The sequence below is a fragment of the Mustelus asterias genome, chromosome 5, assembly GCF_964213995.1.
Source record: "Mustelus asterias chromosome 5, sMusAst1.hap1.1, whole genome shotgun sequence".
NCBI lineage: Eukaryota > Metazoa > Chordata > Chondrichthyes > Carcharhiniformes > Triakidae > Mustelus > Mustelus asterias.
In genome coordinates this window covers 6246082-6272285 of record NC_135805.1, presented here as the reverse complement: position 1 = coordinate 6272285, position 26204 = coordinate 6246082, and the positions used below count along the sequence as shown (strand labels likewise).

General features: G+C 44.3%; 1 protein-coding gene across 1 annotated transcript in view; it reads left to right on the top strand.

Annotated features, from left to right (window-relative positions):
* lrrc73 (leucine rich repeat containing 73) overlaps positions 1 to 26204 on the top strand; it is a 172934-nt gene that overhangs the window by 92400 nt on the left and 54330 nt on the right. Inside the window, exon 4 of the mRNA XM_078212147.1 lies at positions 18994 to 19094. Within this exon, the coding sequence (XP_078068273.1) occupies positions 18994 to 19094 (101 nt within the window). The remainder of the gene's footprint in view (positions 1 to 18993; positions 19095 to 26204) is intronic.

Below are 26204 nucleotides of genomic sequence, written 5' to 3'. Positions count from 1 at the left end.
AGAATGGTTAAATGTCTGGAATAAATAGCCTCTTCTCCCACAGAATTATGTTTTATCAATACACAATATATAAAATTGGTTAAGGCTCTCCAGGATTCGATTCTCTCAGGTATATCCAACCCCTCTTAATTTAAGTTGTTTTATTTTTAAACTGCTCCAGACCGGAATCCCTGTATTTTAGAACAATAACAAGCACAGTACATATAACAATAACAATTGTTACTTGATTAGAAATGTTTTGGTTTGATTCCTAGCTGGCTAGGTTTTAAGCTTTGCAGTGTTTTTACATCTGGAAAACCTTGAAAATAGATGGCACATGCAATTCCAATGGCAGTATATAATTTTACAGAACTATCATCAATGTGAGATGATTTAAATGATGTAATTTGTTGCATGTTATCGGAACATCACACAAGTCTTGAATTTCATCTTATTATCATGTTATTTAAAAATAACTAACTGGTAACACAAGTTCCAACAATTCATGGTGTTTAAAAATACTCAAGGACAACATATTTGTTTGTATTAACAACTGAGGTTAATCTCCTGCTGTAACTTGGGATCATCAGAACTCCGCTTCATTTCACAATTTGATACACTTTAAACTGACTCAAAGACAGTCTGTTCATCTTATTCTTTTGTTCCTGCTTCTCTTTGTTTTCACAAAATTACTTCGTTTTTTTTTAACGTCTCAACTATACTCTTATTTTAACTTCAAGACAAGGAAAGAGCACATGGTCCTTCCAAGGTTTAACTCCTTTCTCAACATTAAAACATTAAAGCGAACACCAACAAAACATTCACGCAATCACGTTGTTAAACACACAGATACACATGGAAGCTTCCAACATTTATTCAGACTTAACATCTTAAACTGTCGCTTTTATTCTGCTGTTTGACTCATAACTGCTATTGGCAACTCGCCAATTGCTTCTTGTTCTAGCGCTAATTGCGCAGCCTTGTCTGCGGCTTGGTTCCCTTTGTATTTTAACCAGTCGGGGTTGTCCCTCTCTGGTTCCTTTTGGTGCACTTTAATTTTAATTACTGCTGCTTCTGGGGGGTTTTCGCTAGCTTTTAGTAATGCCTCGATCCTCTGTTGGTGTTAATAGGAGTTCCTCCTGTGGTTACAAACCCCCTTCTACTCCAGGCCGTCATATCATTCTAGGGCCTGTGTAAGTGCCACTAGTTCTGCTACTTGGGCAGATAAACTTCCGTCAATCCTTCCTGACTTTACCGTTTCCAATTTGTCATTTACTACTGTCCACCCTGTCCAGGGTGATCCCTCCACGTATTTACGTGAGCCATCTACAAAAAGGGTCTCCTCAGCTGTTGCTAAAGGTACATCCTTTATCCTACCTTCTTCCGTATCCGCATCTATGTCCCCACAGTTATGTGCTTCCCCTGTATCCAAACTTCCTTCTGCTGGGTTTTAAAGTCACAATAATGGCTTGAACAGTCTCAATTTTACTCCAACACCTGCGCCGCTCATGTGCCCACTAGACCATTCTTTTGTATCCCTCTATTCCCAGTCTGTTCATGTGGTTATCTCGATAAGTCTTAAACGATCCCAGCATGTCCGCCTCAATCACCTTGCTTGGCAGTGCATTCCAGGCCCCCACCACCCTCTGTGTAAAATACGTCCCCCTGACATCTGTGTTGAACCTTGCCCCCCTCACCTTGAACCCGTGACCCCTTGTGTTCGTCACCTCCGACCTGGGAAAAAGCTTTCCACTGTTCACTCTATGCCCTTCATAATTTTATACACCTCTATTAGGTCGCCCGTCATCCTCCGTCTTTCCAGGGAGAACAACCCCATTTTACCCAATCTCTCCTCATAGCTAAGACCCTCCATACCAGGCAACATCCTGGGAAACCTTCTCTGTACTCTCTCCAAGGCCTCCACGTCCTTCTGGTAGTGTGGCGACCAGAACTGGACGCAGTATTCCAAATGTGGCCTAACCATCGTTCTATACAGCTGCAACATCGTATGCCAACTTTTATATTCTATGCCCCGTCCAATAAAGGCAAGCATGCCATATGCCTTCTTGACCACCCTCTCCACCTGTGCTGCCACCTTTAAGGATCTGTGGACTTGTACACCCAGGTCCCTCTGTGTGTCTTTACTCCTGATGGTTCTGCCATTTATTGTATACTTCCCCCTTACATTCGATCTACCGAAATGCATCACTTCGCATTTATCTGGATTAAATTCCATCTGCCATTTCTGCGCCCAATGTTCTAGCCTATCTATATCCTGCTGTATTCTCTGACAATGTTCATCACTATTCACAACTCCAGCAATCTTCGTGTCGTCCGCAAACTTACTGATCACACCAGCTACATCTTCCTCCAAATCATTTATATATATCACAAACAGCAGAGGTCCCAGTACAGAGCCCTGCAGAACACCACTAGTCACAGACCTCCAACTAGAAAAAGACCCCTCCACTGTTACCCTCTGTCTTCTATGGCTAAGCCAGTTCTCCACCCATCTAGCTATCCCGTGAGATTTAACCTTTTGCCTGCCATGAGGGACCTTGTCAAACGCAATGTCTAGACAGTGTATAGACAGTGGAATGTCCATGGATCTTTGTTGTAGGTAAAAAAACCTCTGACACTATTAGTAGATCAAAATGCAGGTTTATTTTCACAATTGTGGGAGAAGTGAAGTTCCTAACAGTGGACCCCCAGCCTTCTCATCGAACACAAGTAAGAACAGAGTTTATATATGTCCCGGGCCCCGCCCTCATTACATTGCAATGCTCTAAGATGTCTGTCATTGTTTATGGTGAGATTCTTGTTGTATTAGCAGTATCTTCCTCTGCGTAGTTTGTTCGATCTCCAAGGCCACGATTGTTCGTCATTTATATCCTTGAAACAACATCACAGGTTTTGCACAAACAAGTTAACTAATCTACATGCAGGTTTGTATAATACTTTATATCAGGATAAGATGAATAACGTATGATGAATATATATATATGAATCTATGGTGATTCAAAGACAGAAGGCATACATGCCAACTCCATCGTGTTAAATAAAGGTACATAAAAATGGAGACTGTTTAGCTTATTTCGAGCTGGGTTAATCGCAGTTCTTGATAACAAATGGAGACAGGAATTTTATCTGGCACAGACATGAAAAACACCGAACTCTGACAAAAACATGGACTCTGCAGTGTTCTAAACAAAATCACAGAGTTCGGGTCTTACTGCTTAAGTGTGACAAGGGTCATTAACCCATTCCCGACTGCACTCCCCCCTTCTGGTCGGATGCCAGGTCCAAACATGGCATTTATGACCAACTCAGAACCACATTGTATCGGGGAATGGGCCTAGCTCCTTAGTCGGGAGGTCTGCCCCCTTCGCCTGTACACTTGCGACTGTCATAATTCATGCTGTTACTGTTTTGCTACAGGCGTTCAATAATGCCATACAAACACAGCAAGTAATTACAATTACAATTAATACAATCAATCCATGCATCAGGTATGAACCCCACGACCCGAACCATTGCCCCAGCCAGCCCGGAGGGTTATAATCATGATATTGGTTCCCTTCTTCCTGTATTGCTTTTGCTACTTGTTTAATATGATCTGCTAAGCGAGTTATATTCCCTGAAGCTTCGGGAATATACGTACAGCATTCGAAGCCAACTATGGCACATGTTCCACCTTGGGATGCTAGCACAGTTCCAATCAGTTCTGTAACGCCACAGTCCGAATAGCTACGACCTCTGCTGACATTTCAGAGATGGCCGTGCTCACCTCCTCGAACCCATCCTTAGTCTTATTTGCAACTTTCTCTAGGGTTGTGGCCATCCGTATAAGTTCCTGTGCTGCCTTTGCTGTCCCAAAAAATGGGTAGGCTATCATGAAGAATCGTTCTGTCTCACTAATGGCTCGCTTAGCCCTAAGCAGGTGTATCTCGGGGTGGTCCCGTAAGTCAATGTAATGGTGAACATAAGGCACCACATATGCCAAATAACACGATCCTGTCCAATTCCAGGGAAACCACGGATAGGCATTGTTTCCACAGACAAAATAGGTACCATTATATGCAGTCATCTCGCTTACATAAGCGGAGGAGAGGCTAACCGGGACAGTGGCTATGGGGCACTGGATTGTGACCTGTATCATGGCCTCAGCGTCATCAGTGATATCAATCTGTTGTATACAGTAACTACGGCCAACAGGTATGGTTCCATTTCTTATCAGGCAGATAGATCCCCTTTGTTTATTTTTCACAATGAAGTAGGGTGGGGAATCTGATCTGTTGTAGCTGGGCTGGTAATTCTTCTTAAAGGACGATAAAGTGCACCCTCCGCCCCCTAGCCGTGAAACAACATCACTGTTGCTGATACCCTGCATAGTGGTACCCGATGGGGTTTTAAATGTCAGTTGCCTTGTCCCTTTCTGGGTTCCATTCCTTATTTAAAACCCATTCAATTACTTCTGGAGCTGATAAAGGGATAGGAAATGAGGGAATTCCTCCCTTTCCTCCGTGCATGGGAATGTGTGAACAGACCCAGCACTTGCTCAGATTCGATTGTGATGCATACAGATAAGACATATACACAAAGGTGTTCATACAATAGACAGAGTCATCATTACAGAGATGATCACTGTGCTTCACCCCTAACTCATAATTCAATTTATATTCTCCTGCTATGGCTAACAGGGCCAGGGTCGTGAGCATCAGCATGAGAAGCATCTTATTACTTACTAATATCCCGCGCGACCGTTATACAATGGTCCAAAGGCTATATCGCCCACGCACAACACCGCGGATCCGCGAACCCGTTCAGCTTGCTTGGAGGTCACTTTGTTTGCTTATATCTGTAAGTGGAGTATATCACATATTTTTCCAATTAATTTCAGCATATTCAATTGAGTATATACAGGCACAGATATCTCCACTAATTATAACTTCATACAGCTCATTTCATTTTTGTACAAGCCCTGATTTGTTAGGTAATATTTTTACTAGGACATCCCACTGTTGGGACTGTCAGGGAGCATGTCAAGCTCTCTCTGCATCTCTTATTTCTTGATTGTCTTTTACCGATTTATGCATCCCTTTTAGTTGGGTGCTTAGTTCCAAAACATATCTCTTGATTTTATCTTTTAGTGGACCTACATCGGTCCCACCTGTTATGATGCTTTTTGGTAATTGCATCGTCCGTCCTGTCATTAGCTCATAAGGGGTTAATCTGGTTGTTTGGTTTGTAGCAACCCTTAAACTCATTTAGTATGGTGGGCAATACCTTCATCCACGTTTTTTTCCCGATGTCTGTATGGCCTTCGCCAGTGCAAAGTAGTTTTGCCCAATGTAATTAATTGTGCTATGCTTTAAGTTAATTTAAGCTCATTTGGCCTCGGCAGCTTGGAATTCTGAGTCCAACTTAGAAACTTAGCTGCATTCTCTGATAGTACGATGTAAGGTAAACAAACTTTCTCATGGCCAAGTTGTTGATGTAGCTGGAGGCTGCTTGTATGGCTGTTTTCTCTCTCTCTCCTTTCTCTAAAATAACCGTTATTTCGAAACAATGCTTAAAGAAAGGCATATTTACTTCAGATCAGTCGAGTTTATTCTGAAGAAATAAACAGACCCTTCAGTTGGCTTGGGGCGAATCACACAACACTTTGCACTGGCTGCAGCTGGACATTCTATCAAAAGACATCGCTTTTCTCATTTATATCACATATCATACAACTCCGATCTTTGTATGATGTATTCTTACATTATATCTAATTTGATCATTTGCTTGTCCATATTTGAAAGTGCAATGTTTCAGCAGAAATGATCCTTCTCTAGACAGATTGTCTCATAAGGTCTCACAGATGTCAATAGTTTATGCTGTCAGACACAGCTCTTTAAAAACACAGATAACCGAAATGATGCAAGATTTCTGAGTCTGGCTGCAAAGCCAGTCTCCAACTCTTTTTCTGTCTCTCTCCAGTAAACCGGTTTCACCCCCTGTCATGTTAATATTAATTGTGCAAGATATTACAAATTACATCGGGTATTTCAAAACCCTCTTAATTTAGTTTTAAATTAATCTGTTTCCATTTTTAGACTGAGCTCCAGATCAGAATTCCTTGCACTTTTAGAACAATAACAAGAGTTACTTGATTAGAAATGTTTTGGTTTGCTTCCTAGCTGGCTAGGTTCTAAGCTTTGCAGTGTTCTTAGATTTGGAAAACCTTGAACAATAGATAGAACAATTCCAATGGCAGTATATAATTTTAACTAGTTACACTATCAGAACTATCATCAATGTGAGATGATTTAAATGATGTAATTTGTTGCATGTTATCGGAACATCACACAAGTCTTGAATTTCATATCGGTAACTAACTGGCAACACAAGTTCCAATAATTCATGCTGTTCAATGGTTGGCATCAAATGCAAATTAAAAATACTCAAGGACAACATCTTTATTTGTATTAACAACTGAGGTTTTAACTGATTAATCTCCTGCTGTAAATTGGGATAATCGGAACTACGATTCATTGATTTGATGGACTTTAAACTGACTCATAGACAGTATATTCACCTCATTCTTTTGTTCCTGCTTTTCTATTTTTCACCAAATTACTTATTATTTTTTTTAACTTCTCAACTACACTCTTATAATTTCAACTTCAAGACAAGGAAAGAGCACATGGTCCTTCCAAGGTCTAACTCCTTTCTCAACATTAAAACGAACAACAACAAAACATTCACGCAATCACGTTGTTAAACACACAGATACACATAGATACACATGGAAGCTTCCAACATTTATTCAGACTTAACATCTTAAACTGGGATGGAAGTAAAACATTTAAGAATACAGACCGTTGATTAACAGTCGCTTTTATGCTGCTGCCTTCCAAGCTGTAATTCAACTCAAAACAGAAGTAAATTCAAGAAATCTTATCACTTTAATCTTTAACCGTTTGTAACAAATACTTCCCCAGCATTTTCTTATCTCATTATTCCACTGAATTATTTCCCTCATCTCTAATTATATTGATTTGTCAATTTGGTATTATAGGCGGGCACTCCCTTTTAGCCCGTCTGTCATTTAATACAGTTTCATGGTTGATCCTTGTAACACATTTTAATTAGAATGCATTATGGCAGTACAATAATTCCCAGTATGACACACGCACTCCCATTCTACCTTATGTAACTCCCTTCTCTGTTAAATTTTGACTATATCTTAAAATTACTGCAAGTCTTATAACTCAGAGGAACATAAACAAGTGATTCATCATCATTTCAAATACGCAGGAATGATTCTTTCTATTTATCTTTTCAACTTCAGTTCTATCAAAAATACATTTTCAAATTTAACAAAAGCCTGATCCAAATAATCCATTTATTTTATCACTTTTAAATATCCCTCCTAAAATAATTATCTTTACACAGGCAGATGCAAGATCGAATCTACTGTGTGCTTAAATGGCTAACTCTCCTTACGACTCTTCAGATGTAATCTAATGCTATTATTCCCACATTCCCCAAATCTCTGTCCGATGCCCCTGTTGTAAAATTTATTAATTTATTAAACTCGCATTGATCTGCTATACCCCATTCCATCACATGAGGCTCTCGATCGCAATTACATCTTACATCTCTCTCTCTCTCTCCCTCCCTCGAGTGAGAGAAACTTACAACCTGCTTGTTTACTTTTAACCCTTTATTCCCCTTTTAACTGTTTTGTGCTGTAATTGGTGTATTCCTTTAACTGAGTCCAATGCTTCCAGACACCCCTACCTTGCATATCTATGCAGGCACAGGTGTCTCCACTAATAATGACCTCATAGGGGCCTTTCCATTTGGGGGCAAATCCAGGTTTTCCTGGTAGTGTTTTTACCATAACCTTGCTGCCCGCCGGGGGTACCTCCGGGGTCTGTTCTAGTTTATTGTGCTCATCTATCACTATTTGTTTGTCCCATACTGTTTTCCGCATATCTTTCAATTGGGAGCTTAACTCTAATACATATCGTCTAATCCTGTCCCGTAATGGGCCTACATCTGCATATTTCCGTGATCCATCCACAAACAGGACCAAATCTGGTGCCTCCAGGGGCGCATCTTTTATTCTACTCTCCTCTACCTCTTCGTCTACGTCCCCACATGAGTGGGGAGACCCTTCACCTAACATTCCTTCTACGGGGTTCATTCCCATGTCTCGTGCAATGGTGATGGACTTAGTGGGTGGGAGAAGCACTGCCTCCCACTTCGCCCTTCTCATGTTTGAGACAGACCGCAATTTTCCTGTGTTCAGCATTTCCACCAAAGTATGTTTGGTGTGTAAAACAATATTCCCCGTCATGATGATGGGCTCGCTGACCTTTACTGCCCATGCCACTCAATCTAGTGCGGCTATACATCTGGGTAACCCGGTTACTACGGGGCCCTCCGCTGTGGAATAATAACCCACGGGTCGCTGTTTGTCCCCATGGACCTGTGTGACTACTGCCGAATAAAACCCCCCCTCGTTATTACAATAGATATGAAAATCTTTACTAGCGTCAGGCAGTCCAAGCCCTGGAGCCTTCATTTGTTCTACTTTTAGTTTACTATATGCCCTTTCCTGTTCTGATCCCCATTCTATAACTTCTAGAGCGGGTTTCTCCCCTTTTACTCGCCTTTGTATTGGTTCGGCTAGCCTTGTGAATTCTGGTATAAAGTTGCGGCTGTAATTAAACAACCCCAAAACCTTCCTTACCCCTCGGTCGGTTACTGGTCTTGGCATTTGCTGAATGGCTGTTTTCCTGTCCAATGGCATTTCTTTGGTCCCCTGGGATATCAGGTGTCCCAAATATAACACCTGTGCTTTCCCTATTTGGGCCTTCCTGGGGCTTGCCTTTAGTCCCTGTTCTTCTAAGTGTTTCAGGACTGAGTATAGTGCCGCCTGGTGTTCTGCTCTAGTTTCGGAGGCTATTAAGATGTCATCTACATACTGCAGGATTGTGCTCCCCCTCGGGACCTATACTTGTTCTAATATCTTACTCATTACCCGGTGAAATATAGCCGGGCTATTGTGGAAGCCTTGCGGGAGCCTAGTCCATGTGTACTGTTTATCACCGACGGTAAATGTAAATTTATCTTGTGAATTAAAGTCCAGGGGAATGGACCAAAATCCATTGGCGATGTCTAATACCGTAAAGATTCCATGGGATGGTGATAACCCGTTTAAAATGGTAGATGGACTAGCCACGATGGGGTGTAACTTGGGGATCACTTTATTTAAAGCGGTATAATCAATGGTTAATCTATAACTCCCGTCTGGTTTAGGCACCGGCCAGGTGGGGGAGTTGGTGGTACTAGTGGTTTCCCGTAGTATCCCTCTTTTTACCAATCCCTTTACAATTTCTTCAACTGCTTTTTTGGCCTCGGGCTTAATTGGGTATTGTCGGTGTGGTTTATGTTCTGGCCCTTCCACGAGTATAGGGGGAATTTTGACTAATCCAGTATCCAGGTTTGTTTCCGCCCATACCCCGGGGATTGAGGCGCAAATGGTGCCAAATCCATTACATTCTAACTGCCAGTTGCGTCCAGTTGCAGATGCTGCATGGATGGTTTCTAAATGGTTAACGTATGTTCCTACCCTGTCTTTTCTCCCATCGGGGCGGGGCCAAATCAATTCGCCTTTCCCGCAATCTATTAAGACTTCGTATTCTTTCATCAGGTCATTTCCCATAATAGTTCCTTCATTATTTTGACATACATAAAATCGCATAGGTATATACAGGTTATTAATTTCTACTAGGGTGGTTTCACTTAAGTAGGCAGGGGTCTTCTGTCCGTTCACACCCCTTATATAAATCATTTTGTTTGTGGTGGGCAAGGGTAGATCAGTGATAGATATGGAGGCTCCCGTGTCCACCAGCATTTCGCATGGTCTGCCCCCTACTAGTGCAGACACGTAGATTCTACCCTCCTGTTCATTCGTATCGGGATTTTGGAACAACATTGGCAAGCCTATTATCTCTGGTTTGTTATCTTTCCTTTGTTTGGCTTGCTGTTCTAATCTTTTTCTCGGTCTTGTCTTTCCTTTGCAGTCTCTCTCGTTCTGGTCTATCTCTTTTGTCTTTCTCATACGCCTCACATTCTCACTTCAACATTACCCAAGTTTAGGGTTTCCCTCATTATCACATACACATACCCTCTTCTACGTGCATTATCCCCCTTTGGAGCCCTACAGTGCCTGACAAAGTGACCCAGTTTCCTACAATTATGGCACGCATCCTTTGGTTTATCTTCTCTGCTGTTTGCACTAACGTTTTCCTGTTTTATTTGTAGGTATGGTTTCTCATCTGGTCCATCTCTAATTCCAGATGCCCATTCCACTAATTCATCATAAGTCTGGGTATTGAGAACTCCCATTTTAAGGATTTTTTGGTGAGCTGGCGACAGCCTATCTTTAAATGCTTGTAAAAAGGCTCTATCTGTTCGGGCAGCTTCGGGTACTCCCCAACATTCTTGGTATATTCTAAAGAGTCGCTCCCCAAATTCGGAGGCTCTTTCAACCCTTTGTTGATTAACATTTTAATTTTTTCTTTGACATCAGCCCATTTCTTACCCGAGACTGAAACCTGTTCAATTAATCCAGCCAATTGATGAACTAAGAGAACTCCAATTTTCTTAGTTTTGTTTTTCTTTTCCTTTTCCAACCATTTTTGTTGTTGGTCCAGTGGATGGTCTAAATCCCATCCCGCTGTTATCATCTGTTTTATGAGTCTGTCCCTCTTAGTCATAAATTCATTTATCAGGGACCCAGGGGGTCCCCACTGTCTTTGTCCCGCCATAACACTGATAAGTTTATACTCACCACCTGGAGTGACTTATTCTCCCTTCTCGCTCTCCCTCTCCCAGGTCGCTCTTATCGGAGTCCGGTGATACCTGTAAGGGTTGATCAGATCCCTCCGTACCAGCGCTTATTCTATTTTTTTTAAGCCGGCTTTTCCTTAGAAGGCCTTTCCTTCTAACTCTTACACATGAAGGCTTTTCCTTCAAACCCCGGCGATCACTCAGACAGTCTCTATCTCACTCACGTCTAAACATCACGCACTCTTATCACAGATGATTACGCACTGCATTTTGACCCACTCTATTTAGAGTTCGATAATCTATTCCGGTGCTCCGGTCGTGGCCATTCGACCGGACCGTAAACAGATTATCCCGGACGAGCCCCCAATTGTTGTAGGTAAAAAAACCTCTGACACTATTAGTAGATCAAAATGCAGGTTTATTTTCACAATTGTGGGAGAAGTGAAGTTCCTAACAGTGGACCCCCAGCCTTCTCATCGAACACAAGTAAGAACAGAGTTTATATATGTCCCGGGCCCCGCCCTCATTACATTGCAATGCTCTAAGATGTCTGTCATTGTTCATGGTGAGATTCTTGTTGTATTAGCAGTATCTTCCTCTGCGTAGTTTGTTCGATCTCCAAGGCCACGATTGTTCGTCATTTATATCCTTGAAACAACATCACAGGTTTTGCACAAACAAGTTAACTAATCTACATGCAGGTTTGTATAATACTTTATATCAGGATAAGATGAATAACGTATGATGAATATATATATATGACCCTGGTAATTATAGACCGGTTAGTCTGACTTCGGTGGTTGGTAAATTGATGGAAAAGGTCCTTAGGGATGGGATTTACGACCATTTAGAAAGATGCGGATTAATCCGGGATAGTCAGCACGGATTTGTGAAGGGCAAATCGTGCCTCACAAATTTGATAGAATTTTTTGAGGAGGTAACTAGGTGTGTTGATGAAGGTAGGGCGGTTGATGTCATATACATGGATTTTAGTAAGGCGTTTGATAAGGTCCCCCATGGTCGGCTTATGATGAAAGTAAGGAGGTGTGGGATAGAGGGAAAGTTGGCCGATTGGATAGGTAACTGGCTATCTGATCGAAGACAGAGGGTGGTGGTGGATGGAAAATTTTCGGACTGGAGGCAGGTTGCTAGCGGAGTGCCGCAGGGATCGGTGCTTGGTCCTCTGCTCTTTGTGATTTTTATTAATGACTTAGAGGAGGGGGCTGAAGGGTGGATCAGTAAATTTGCTGATGACACCAAGATTGGTGGAGTAGTGGATGAGGTGGAGGGGTGTTGTAGGCTGCAAAGAGACATAGATAGGATGCAAAGCTGGGCTGAAAAATGGCAAATGGAGTTTAACCCTGATAAATGTGAGGTGATTCATTTTGGTAGGACAAATTTAAATGTGGATTACAGGGTCAAAGGTAGGGTTCTGAAGACTGTGGAGGAACAGAGAGATCTTGGGGTCCATATCCACAGATCTCTAAAGGTTGCCACTCAAGTGGATAGAGCTGTGAAGAAGGCATATAGTGTGTTAGCTTTTATTAACAGGGGGTTGGAGTTTAAGAGCCGTGGGGTTATGCTGCAACTGTACAGGACCTTGGTGAGACCGCATTTGGAATATTGCGTGCAGTTCTGGTCACCTCACTATAAGAAGGATGTGGAAGCGCTGGAAAGAGTGCAGAGGAGATTTACCAGGATGCTGCCTGGTTTGGAGTGTCGGTCTTATGAGGAAAGGTTGAGGGAGCTGGGGCTGTTCTCTCTGGAGCGGAGGAGATTGAGGGGAGACTTAATAGAGGTTTATAAAATGATGAAGGGGATAGATCGAGTGAACGTTCAAAGACTATTTCCTCGGGTGGATGGAGCTATTACAAGGGGGCATAACTATAGGGTTCATGGTGGGAGATATAGGAAGGATATCAGAGGTAGGTTCTTCACGCAGAGAGTGGTTGGGGTGTGGAATGGACTGCCTGCAGTGATAGTGGAGTCAGACACTTTAGGAACATTTAAGCGGTTATTGGATAGGCACATGGAGCACACCAGGATGATAGGGAGTGGGATAGCTTGATCTTGGTTTCAGATGAAGGTCAGCACAACATCGTGGGCCGAAGGGCCTGTTCTGTGCTGTACTGTTCTATATATGAATCTATGATTCAAAGACAGAAGGCATACATGCCAACTCCATCGTGTTAAACAAAGGTACATAAAAATGGAGACTGTTTAGCTTATTTTGAGCTGGGTTAATCGCATTTCTTGATAACAAATGGAGACAGAGGAATAGCTGTTCCTTTTATCTGGCACAGACATGAAAAACACCGAACTCTGACAAAAACATGGACTCTGCAGTGTTCTAAACAAAATCACAGAGTTCGGGTCTTACTGCTTAAGTATGACAAGGGTCATTAACCCCCCTTTCTGGCCCTTGACTAGCCCAAGACTAGGCCACTAAATAGATGTGTCTAAGTAAATATTCTTAAATCCTGAAGGGTGAGTTGGCCTCTGGGATCCTCTTTTCCTCACTTTGATTGCCATCACTGCTGCTGTACCTTTTGTGGACTAAATTACTTGTACACAACCGTATTTGAGCAAGTTTACAATTACAACTAATGTGAAGATCACACTGAAAAAATAATACAATCCCATGCAGGATTGTTGTTCCCAGAGAGCCTAGCCAGCCTGAGAACCAACCACCTAAAGTAAGTGGTGGAGGCATTCGATAAGGTCCCCCATGCAAGGTTTCTAGAAAAAGTGAGAGGGCATGGGATCCAAGGGGCTGCTGCCCGGTGGATCCAGAACTGGCTTGCCCAAAGGAGGCAGAGAGTGGGTATAGATGGGTCTTTTTCTAAATGGAGGTCGGTCACCAGTGGTGTGCCCCAGGGATCTGTTCTGGGACCCTTGCTGTTTGTCATTTTCATAAATGACCTGGATGAGGAAGTGAAGGGATGGGTTGGTAAGTTTGCCGACGACACGAAGGTTGGTGGGGTTTTGGATAGTCTGGAGGGATGTCAGAAGTTACAGAGGGACATAGATAGGATGCAAGACTGGGCGGAGAAGTGGCAGATGGACTTCAACCCAGATAAATGCGTAGTGGTCCATTTTGGCAGGTCAAGTAGGATGAAGGAGTACAATATAAAGGGAAAGACTCTTAGTACTGTCGAGGATCAGAAGGACCTTGGGGTCCGGGTCCATAGGACTCTAAAATTGGCCCCACAGGGTGGAGGAGGTGGTTAAGAAGGCGTATGGTGTGCTGGCCTTTATCAATCGAGGGATTGAGTTTAGGAGTCCGGGGATAATGATGCAGCTATATAAGACCCTCGTCAGACCCCACTTGGAGTACTGTGCTCAGTTCTGGTCGCCTCATTACAGGAAGGATGTGGAAAAGATTGTAAGGGTGCAGAGGAGATTTACATGAATGTTGCCTGGATTGAGTGGCATGCCTTATGAGGATAGGCTGAGGGAGCTCGGTCTTTTCTCCTTGGAGAGACGTAGGATGAGAGGAGACCTGATAGAGGTATATAAGATGGTGAGAGGCATAGATCGGGTGGACTCTCAGAGGCTTTTTCTCAGGGTGGAAATGGCTGCTACGAGAGGACACAGGTTTAAGGTGCTGGGGGGTACAGGGGAAATGTTAGGAGGGAGTTTTTCACACAGAGGGTGGTGGGCGAGTGGAATCGGCTGCCGTCAGTGGTGGTGGAGGCAAACTCAATAGGGTATTTTAAGAGACTCCTGGATGAGTACATGGGACTTAATAGGATGGAGGGTTAAAGGTAGGCCTAAAAGGTAGGGATATGTTCGGCACAACTTGTGGGGCCGAAGCGCCTGTTTTGTGCTGTAGTTTTTCTATGTTTCCATGAAATCGCGGTAAAGTTGGGCGTCGGGCCTAAACCACGATTCGCACCCGATTCCTGGCAGATCGCGGTTTTACCGACACCCGATTCGGTCGCAGGTCCGGCGCGCGCCCGAATCGGGCGGCCCGCATGCATTTAAATCGACTTAATGAACCGCGCGCCCAACTCTACCGTGAAACCCCACTTTTCTGTCTTCTGGCCCGATTGGCGTCCGCGCTGTAACCGACCTGCAGAATAAAAGTCCGAAGTCGCCGCTGCAGCCTCTGAAGAGCGGGGTCAGAGACTGCAACGGCTCTCTGACCCAGGTCATTGTCTGGTCGGGGCGGGAGGGGGATGGGCGGAGGAGAGGGGGTGTGACGTCTCATCCCCGGGGCAGGGGGGGGGGGGCGGGAAGGGGGTGTGACATCTCATCCTCTATGTGGGGGGGGGCAGAGGGTGTGACCGACCATCCCCTGGGGGGGGGGGGGGGGGGGTCCCGCTGAACTTTAAAATAAACAACTTTCTTAGGTACACAGCCAGCATTCAGGCACACCTGTAAGGCTTTGTTTTCCAAGAGGGTGGCATTACAGAGAGTAGCATTTTCTTTAAAACATTGTAAAATGCAGATACAGTTTGAGAACAATATTGTTACACCAGTAGTAAAAAGTGATTTTAAAAAGTCCCCCTCCCCAAATGCTGCACATTTATACATAGTAGCATAAGTTTCAGAGTCCAACATTTTATACTTCATTATTTTACAATTGCATAGTAAAAGAAGCAAAGAGGAACAGACAATAGTCAAAACTACTTGTTGGGTCTCCACAGGTAAGCTCCTTCAATGAGACCAATTGGTGGAACTGATATTCTCTGAAGGTCCCATTCAGTTTCATTATTATTCACAACTGCTGCTGGTCATACAGGAAGCAGTGGTCTCAACGCAAGTGTCTGCTGTATGGAACATATTGTTACATCATTACCTGTTGCCTTGTAGTAAAACTTGGGCTGCAAACGGGGAAAGAGCTATTGATTTGTTCCATGACATCCGTAAGGTCTGTACTCGTGTCGTGGGGCGGAATCAGTGAATCATCTGTCTGCGAGCTGAAGTCCACATTACCGGTGTGGCCATTTCCAGCAAGCTGAAAGGGAGCAGTTGGAGAAACCGCAGGAAATCCATTCAGCTTCGATTCTGTTTATGGCTCTTCCAGGAGTTTTCGCAGTCGGCACAACTGTGACTCCAGTTGTTTGTTGTGGTCCTCCAATATCTGCATTCTGGCCTCAAGTCATCCCTTGTGTTGCCGTAGGAGCTTAGCCTCAGCCAGGAGCTCAGCATCATGATAGTTCTGGTTTGCTGAGAAAGTTGGCGACGGCAGGGGTTTTATATCTCTCAGGGCCTGCTGACATTTTGCCTCTACGCAGTCCAGATCGCTTTATTCCCTGCCTGTTCGTATATGTATGAAGCTGCCTCTTAAACGTTGCATAGCCCCGTGTCTGGAGTATTATTGATCCCATGTATACCATCATAGTAATTTGTTGTTATGATCACAGAAGTAAAGAGGGAGGGATGTAAAATATTTCAGAAAAGGGTGCATGTTGCTTTAAGAGCTGATGGTATCAAATGATGGTGATGTAATTTGGGTGTGTGCTTAGGCTGCCTGCTGCTTTACTTTCAGTTTTGGACGTGATGCAGAAAAGAGAGCCGCTCTTCAATAAAAGCTGTTGTGTGTTGTTTGGATTTACGTGTGCAAAGCTGGTTATTTTCTTTCTGTTTAAACCCACAACATTGTTAGGACATTACAGTTAGTTCAGTTGGCTGGACGGCTGGTATGTGATTCAGAGTGACACCAGAGCGATGGGTTAAATTTCCATAGTAAGAAGTTTAACAACACCAGGTTAAAGTCCAACAGGTTTATTTGGTAGCAAAAGCCACACAAGCTTTCGGAACAGGCTGTTCCTTCGTCAGGTGGGTGGGAGTTCTGATCATAAACAGGGCACAAAGACACAAACTCAATTTACATGAATAATGATTGGAATGTGAGTCTTTACAGCTAATCAAGTCTTAAAGGTACAGACAATGTGAGTGGAGAGAGCATTAGGCATCGGTTAAAAAGATGTGTATTGTTTCCAGACAGGAAAGTTAGTGAGATTTTGCAAGTCCAGGCAAGTCATGGGAGTTACTGATAATGTGACATGAACCCAATATCCCGGTTGAGGCCGTCCTCATGTTGCGGAGCTTGGCTATCAGTTTCTGCTCAGTGACTCTGCGCTGTCGTGTGTCGTGAAGGCCACTTTGGAGAACGCTTACCTGAAGATCAGAGGCTGAATGCCCGTGACCGCTGAAGTGCTCCCCAACAGGAAGAGAACAGCCTTGCCTGGTGATTGTCGAGCGGTGTTCATTCATCCGTTGCTTAAATACATGCAAATGCATTTAAATCGTCGCGCCGGCCGATTCGGGCGCACGCCAGACCCGCGCCCGGATCGGGGCTCGGTAAAGACGCGATCTGTCATGAGTCGGGTGCAGATCGTGTTTTAGGCCCGACACCCAACTTTACCGCAATTTTGCGCCCGTAATTTTGGTAAAATCGGGCCCATAGAGTCCCTGCAGTGCAGAAGAAGACCATTCGGCCATCGAGTCTGCACCGACCACAATCCCACCCAGGCCTTATACCCATAACCCCTCATATTTACCCCTCATAATCGCCTTGATACTAAGGGGCAATTTAGCATGGCCAATCAACCTAACCCACACATCTTTACTCTGTGGGAGGAAACCAGAGCACCCGGAGGAAACTAACGCAGACACAAGGAGAATGTGCAAACTCCACAGTCATCCGAGGCCAGAATTGAACTCGGGTCCTGTGCTGATGCTGTGAGGCAGCAGTGCTAACCACTGTGCCACCATGCAAATTCCACGGTACTATTTTGAAGAAAAGCAGCAAAGAAATCCCTGGTGTCCTGACCAATATTTATTCCCCAAGCAGCATCTCAAAAAGCAGATGAATTTGTCATTATCACATCACCTACTGTAGCATCTTATGATATGCAAATTAACTGCAGCCTTTCTGACTAGGCCATCCTCTCTATCCCTTCATGGCCCGCCCAGAATCTAAAGAGCAACTCCTGTGTGATGATTCCATTCTGCACCCCTGCTCCATTTTCACACATTTTGCTGGACTCGTTGCCCTCCTGTGCCTCCCTCCATATAAACTATCCATATTTAATTCTCACTTTTCCTAACTACACTGCTGTTTATGAATATATAATTGTGCTGTCTGTTATTTACTGAACCATAAATTCAGAAATTAATAAATAGCTCACTAATATTGGGTTTCAACTACTTTGGCCCAGTATTTATAGTAGCAATGATGGTTAATCTATCAGTATTTGTTGTTATTATTCCTCTGAAATTGCTCGCAACTTCTTAATTTAAACATGGAAATCCAGAACTTGCTGTCATTGATCCTATGCTTCCTCATCGGGTACACTTTTGAAGCTTCTGGATTGCAGTGGAGCTGAATGAATTGAAAAGAAGTTTCACTTTAAAACTATTAGTCTTGCTGTAAAACCCTTTGAAAACCCTTTGTTACATCAAGTGCAACAGGTCTTTAACAAATACTAACTTCAAAGTTATTGCCGAACAACCTCACTGAACAACTTGTTTTATATTTGTGCAATGTCAAATTTCTCCATTATGACTTTAAAAATCACTTATTGTTAAAGTAAATTATTTTTTAAGGTTTGTTAAGGTATTTCAGTTTCTACCTTAATCCTATGTCTGTCCCAATCATTTACTGCGTTCTCTGGAGAATGTTAATGAAAAATGAAAAATTCAGTGTATTTTACTTCCTCGTTTGTTTGTGAGAATGCATCAATGTTATTGAATTTACTAGATCATAGAATCCCTACAGTGCAGAAGGTGGCCATTCAGCCCATCAAGCCTGCACCGACTCTCTGAAGGAGCATCTCATCCAGGATCACCCCACCCCCCATAACCCTGCACATTTACCCCAGACATGGGGAGAATGTGCAAACTCCACACAGACAGTCATCCAAAGCCAGAATTGAACCCGGGTCCCTGGCACTGTGAGGCAGCAGTGCTAACCACTTTGCCATGTGCCGAATGGCTGCTCACCTACATGCTGACACCATTGTTGCAGAATATCTGCAAACTCCCTTTGCTAGTGACAGGTTCAAACTGTGCCAAGGGGTTTGCTAGGTCTTTGTAGGCAGCTTTGCATCAAGGCATTAGTGAATCTCATCACTTCACTGCTGGCTGCAAAATCCAAACAATTGTATTTCATTCCTTGGTTGTATCCAGTTTCTGCTCTTCCTTCTGCAGGTGATCATGTTGCTGGGATGTTGGCCGTTGCTGTGGCTTCTAGTCGGACCCTGGAAGTGGTGGACCTGGAGGGAACAGGCCTCACAAATCAGTCTGCTCAGGTATACAAGCACTTATGGTCATTGAAATATAGAAACTAGAAGCAGGAGTAGGCCATTCAGGCCTTCGAGCCTGCTCCGCTATTCATTTTGATCATGGCTGATCATCAAATTCAATATTCTGATCCGCATAATCCCATACCCCTTGATCCCTTTAGCTCCAAGAGCTATATCTAATTTCTTCTTTAAATCAGACAACATTTTGACCTCAACTACATTCGGTGGTAGTGAATTCCATACATTCATCACCCTTTGGGTGAAGAAATTTCTCCTCACCTCCCGTTATCCTCAAACTATGATGCCTAGTTCTGGACCATTGGGAACATTCTTTCTGAATCTAACCTGTCTAACCCTGTTAGAATTTTATAAGTTTCTATGAGATCCCTTCTCACTCTTCTAAATTCCAGTGAATATATAGAACATAGAACAGTACAGCACAGAACAGGCCCTTCGGCCCACGATGTTGTGCCGACCTTCATCTGAAACCAAGATCAAGCTATCCCACTCCCTACCATCCTGGTGTGCTCCATGTGCCTATCCAATAACCGCTTAAATGTTCCTAAAGTGTCTGACTCCACTATCACTGCAGGCAGTCCATTCCACACCCCAACCACTCTCTGCGTGAAGAACCTACCTCTGATATCCTTCCTATATCTCCCACCATGAACCCTATAGTTATGCCCCCTCGTAATAGCTCCATCCACCCGAGGAAATAGTCTTTGAACGTTCACTCGATCTATCCCCTTCATCATTTTATAAACCTCTATTAAGTCTCCCCTCAATCTCCTCCGCTCCAGAGAGAACAGCCCCAGCTCCCTCAACCTTTCCTCATAAGACCGACACTCCAAACCAGGCAGCATCCTGGTAAATCTCCTCTGCACTCTTTCCAGCGCTTCCACATCCTTCTTATAGTGAGGTGACCAGAACTGCACGCAATATTCCAAATGCGGTCTCACCAAGGTCCTGTACAGTTGCAGCATAACCCCACGGCTCTTAAACTCCAACCCCCTGTTAATAAAAGCTAACACACTATATGCCTTCTTCACAGCTCTATCCACTTGAGTGGCAACCTTTAGAGATCTGTGGATATGGACCCCAAGATCTCTCTGTTCCTCCACAGTCTTCAGAACCCTACCTTTGACCCTGTAATCCACATTTAAATTTGTCCTACCAAAATGAATCACCTCACATTTATCAGGGTTAAACTCCATTTGCCATTTTTCAGCCCAGCTTTGCATCCTATCTATGTCTCTTTGCAGCCTACAACACCCCTCCACCTCATCCACTACTCCACCAATCTTGGTGTCATCAGCAAATTTACTGATCCACCCTTCAGCCCCCTCCTCTAAGTCATTAATAAAAATCACAAAGAGCAGAGGACCAAGCACCGATCCCTGCGGCACTCCGCTAGCAACCTGCCTCCAGTCCGAAAATTTTCCATCCACCACCACCCTCTGTCTTCGATCAGACAGCCAGTTACCTATCCAATCGGCCAACTTTCCCTCTATCCCACACCTCCTTACTTTCATCATAAGCCGACCATGGGGGACCTTATCAAACGCCTTACTAAAATCCATGTATATGACATCAACCGCCCTACCTTCATCAACACACCTAGTTACCTAGGTCAGTTAGAATATAATTCTAACCGACTTAGATTTTCCTCATATGACAAACCTGTCATCCCAGGAATCAGCCTTGTAGACCTTTGCTGTACTCCCTCTATAGCAAGGACATCCTTCCTCATATAAGGACACCAAAACTGCACACAATACCCCAGGTATGGCCTCACCAATGCCCTCTTCAATTGCAGTAAACATCCCTATCCCTATACTCAAATCCTCTCGCAATGAAGGCCAACATACCCATTTGCCCTCTTTACAGCCTGCTGTACCTGCACGCTTACTTTCAGTGACTGATACATAAGAACTCCAAGGTCTCATTGCATATCCACTTCTCTCAATTTACACCCATTCAAGTAATAATCTGACTTCCTATTATTGCTACCAAAGTGGATAATCTCACATTTATCCACATTATACTGCATCTGTTATGCAGATGCCCACACACTCAGCTTGTCCAACTCACGCTGAAGCATCTCTGCATCCTCCTCACAGCTCACCCTCCCACCCAGCTTTGTATCATCTGCAAATTTGAAGATAATATATTCAGTTTCCCTCTTCCAAATCATTCATATATATTGTGAACAGTTGGGGTCCGAGCACAGATCCCTGTGGAACCCCACTGACTGCCAATCAGAAAAGGACCCATTTCTGCCAACTCTTTGCTTCCCATCTGCTAACCAGCTTTCTATCCATCTCAAGACATTACCTCCAATCCCATGTGCTTTAACATTACATAGTAGTCTATTATGTGAGACCGCGTCGAAAGCCTTCTGGAAGTCTAAATAAATCAGATCTACTGGTTCTTGGTCAACTCTGCTAGTGACATCAAATTCCAATAGATTCATCAAGCATGATTTCCTCAATTTCTCCAAAACCATTTCTCGACTAATGCTGATTTCCTTCAGCTCCTCACTAAAATTTGTTCCTCTCAGCACTTCTGGCACATTATTCATGTCTTCCTTTATGAAGATTTAAGCAAAGTACGGACATAATTCCTCAGCCATTTCTTTATTCCCCGTTATGAATTCCCCGTTTCTGACTGTAAGGGGCCTACATAAAAGTGCCTAGGTAAAAGTGCTTAACTTGCAGTTTTCAGCCTCATTGTTCCACAGGACCAGGCTGAGGAGAAGGCAGTTGGTTTGTTCACTACATTTATTTATTTATTTTAAGTTAAATTTGTGTAAAAAAATCGGAGGTTTTTTTTAAAACAGGAAGTGGGCCCAGCAGGAGTCTGGGAAGGTTTTTGGAGGGTTTAAAAGTGCTTAACTTGCAGTTTTCAGCCTCATTGTTCCACAGGACCAGGCTGAGGAGAAGGCAGTTGGTTTGTTCACTACATTTATTTATTTATTTTAAGTTAAATTTGTGTAAAAAAATCGGAGGTTTTTTTTAAAACAGGAAGTGGGCCCAGCAGGAGTCTGGGAAGGTTTTTGGAGGGTTTAAAAGTAGGCCGCACTTTTGAGCGGGCAGCGTCGTTAGCGGGCAGCAGAGTGAGCAGGAGGCAGAGTGAAAGCAGTAGGGCTTTGGCTCACAGGGCTTGGGTGAGTTAATTCATTTTTTGCTGTTTCTACCTGGTACTGGCAGGGTATCTAGAGAGGATGGGTGTGAAGGCAGTGCAATGTTCCTCTTGCACTATGTTCGAGGTGAGGGACGACGACAGTGTCCCTGCTGATTATACCTGTGAGAAGTGCATCCATCTGCAGCTCCTCCAAAACCGTGTAAGGGAACTGGAGCTGGAGTTGGAGGAACTTAGGATCATTAGGGATGCAGAGATAGCCATAGACAGAAGCTTCAGGGATACAGTTACTCCGAGGAATGAAAATAGATGGGTGACGGTGAGAGGGGCTGGGAAGAAGCAGTCGGTGCAGGGATCCCCTGTGGTCGTTCCCCTTAGCAATAAGTATTCCGCTTTGGATACGGTTGAGGGGGACGACATACCAGTGGTGAGCCGCAGTGAGAGGATCTCCGGCACTGAGTCCGTCCCTGTGGCTCAGGAGGGTAAGGAGGAGAGCGGGAGGGCAATAGTTATTGGGGACTCATTAGTTAGAGGGATAGATAGGAGGTTCTGTGGCAGCAAAAGAGACTCGAGGATGGTTTGTTGCCTAGCGGATGCCAGGGTCCGTGACGTCTCGGACCGTGTTTTCCGGATTCTTAAGGGGGAGGGGAAACAGTCACAAGTCGTGGTACACATTGGTACCAACGACATAGGTAAGAGAAGGAACGGGGATTTAAAACAGGAATTTCGGGAGCTGGGCTGGAAGCTGAGAGCAAAGACAAAACATGTGGTCATCTCTGGTACGCTACCGGTGCCACGTGATAGCGAGTTGAGGAACAGGGAGAGAGTGCACTTAAACATGTGGTTGCAGGGATGGTGCAGGAGGGAGGGTTTCAGATACGTGGATAATTGGAACACGTTCTGGGGAAGGTGGGACCTCTACAAACAGGACGGGGTGCACCTGAACCAGAGGGGCACCAATATCCTCGGAGGGAAATTTGCTACGGCTCTTCAGGGGGATTTAAACTAATTTGTCAGGGGAGTGGGAAAAGGAGTTGTAGTCCGGAAGTCAGTGTTGAGGGTGGTGAGGTATTGGGGAAGGTATCAAGGTCAAGGGTGGGTACCGGTAGACAGGAAGATGGGTTGAAGTGTGTCTACTTCAATGCAAGGAGCATCCGGAACAAGGTGGATGAACTTGGGGCGTGGATTGCTACTTGGGACTACGATGTTGTGGCCATTACGGAGACGTGGGTAGAACAAGGACAGGAATGGTTGTTGGACGTTCCGGGGTATAGATGTTTCAGTAAGTGTAGGGAAGCTGGTAAAAGAGGTGGAGGAGTAGCATTGTTAATCAAGGATAGTTTAACGGCTGCGGAAAAGCACTTTGAGGGGGATATGCACACTGAGGTAATATGGGCTGCAGTTAGAAACAGGAAAGGAGCGGTCACGTTGCTAGGAGTTTACTATAGGCCCCCAAATAGTAATAGAGATGTGGAGGAAGAAATTGCTAAGCAGATTATGGATACGTGTGGGGGTCACAGGGTAGTTGTCATGGGGGACTTTAACTTTCCAAATATTGATTGGAACCTTTGTAGGTCGAATAGTTTGGATGGGGCACTTTTTGTGCAGTGTGTGCAGGAGGGTTTCCTGACACAATATGTGGATAGGCCGACAAGGGGTGAGGCCACATTGGATTTGGTACTGGGAAATGAACCGGGCCAAGTGTTAGATTTGGTTGTGGGAGAGAACTTTGGAGATAGTGACCACAATTCGGTGTCTTTTGTTATTGCAATGGAGAGGGATAGGGCCGGACGGCAGGGCGAGGCTTACAATTGGGGGAGAGGTAATTATGATGCGATTAGGCAAGAATTAGGGGGCATAAGATGGGAACAGAAACTGTCAGGGAAAGGCACTGATGAAAAGTGGAACTTTTTCAAGGAACAAATACTGGGTGTCCTTGATAGGTATGTCCCTGTCAGGCAGGGAGGAAATGGCCGAGTGAGGGAACCGTGGTTCACAAAAGAGGTGGAATAGAACATAGAACATAGAACATTACAGCGCAGAACAGGCCCTTCGGCCCACGATGTTGCACCGACCAGTTAAAAAAAAACTGTGACCCTCCAACCTAAACCAATTTCTTTTCGTCCATGAACCTATCTACGGATCTCTTAAACGCCCCCAAACTAGGCGCATTTACTACTGATGCTGGCAGGGCATTCCAATCCCTCACCACCCTCTGGGTAAAGAACCTACCCCTGACATCGGTTCTATAACTACCCCCCCTCAATTTAAAGCCATGCCCCCTCGTGCTGGATTTCTCCATCAGAGGAAAAAGGCTATCACTATCCACCCTATCTAAACCTCTAATCATCTTATATGTTTCAATAAGATCCCCTCTTAGCCGCCGCCTTTCCAGCGAAAACAATCCCAAATCCCTCAGCCTCTCCTCATAGGATCTCCCCTCCATACCAGGCAACATCCTGGTAAACCTCCTCTGCACCCTCTCCAAAGCCTCCACATCCTTCCTGTAATGTGGGGACCAGAACTGCACACAGTACTCCAAGTGCGGCCGCACCAGAGTTGTGTACAGTTGCAACATAACGCTACGACTCCTAAATTCAATCCCCCTACCAATAAACGCCAAGACACCATATGCCTTCTTAACAACCTTATCTACTTGATTCCCAACTTTCAGGGATCTATGCACACATACACCTAGATCCCTCTGCTCCTCCACACTATTCAAAGTCCTCCCGTTAGCCCTATACTCAACACATCTGTTATTCCTACCAAAGTGAATTACCTCACACTTCTCCGCATTAAACTCCATCCGCCACCTCTCGGCCCAACTTTGCAACCTGTCTAAGTCTTCCTGCAAACTACGACACCCTTCCTCACTGTCTACCACACCACCGACTTTGGTGTCATCAGCAAATTTGCTAATCCACCCAACTATACCCTCATCCAGATCATTAATAAATATTACAAACAGCAGTGGCCCCAAAACAGATCCCTGAGGTACACCACTTGTAACCGCACTCCATGATGAATATTTACTATCAACCACCACCCTCTGTTTCCTATCCGCTAGCCAATTCCTGATCCAATTTCCTAGATCACCCCCAATCCCATACATCTGCATTTTCTGCAGAAGCCTACCATGGTGAACCTTATCAAACGCCTTACTAAAATCCATATATACCACGTCCACTGCCTTGCCCCCATCCACCTCCTTGGTCACTTTCTCAAAAAACTCAATAAGGTTAGTAAGGCACGACCTACCTGCCACAAAACCATGCTGACTATCACCTATCAATTCATTACTCTCCAAATAACTATAAATCCTATCCCTTATAATTTTTTCCAACATCTTGCCGACAACAGAAGTGAGACTCACCGGTCTATAATTCCCGGGGAAGTCTCTGTTCCCCTTCTTAAACAATGGGACAACATTCGCTAACCTCCAATCTTCTGGTACTATACCAGAGGCCAACGACGACCTGAAGATCAGAGCCAGAGGCTCTGCAATCACTTCTCTTGCCTCCCAGAGAATCCTTGGATAAATCCCATCCGGACCAGGGGATTTATCTATTTTCAGACCCTCCAGAATATCCTGCACATCCTCCTTATCAACTGTAATACGGTCTATTCTACTCCCTTGCAACCCAGTGTCCTCCTCAGCTATATTCATGTCCCCTTGCGTGAACACCGAAGAGAAATATTGGTTCAATGCTTCACCAATCTCCTCCGGTTCCACACATAACTTCCCTCTGCCATCTATAACTGGCCCTAAACTTGCCCTAACCAACCTTCTGTTCTTGACATACCTATAGAACGCCTTAGGATTCTCTTTAACCCTATCCGCCAAAGTCTTCTCATGTCCCCTTTTAGCCCTTCTAAGCTCGCTCTTCAACTCCCTCTTAGCCAATCTAAAGCTTTCTAGTGCACTACCCGAGTGCTCACGTCTCATCCGAACATAAGCCTCCTTTTTCTTTT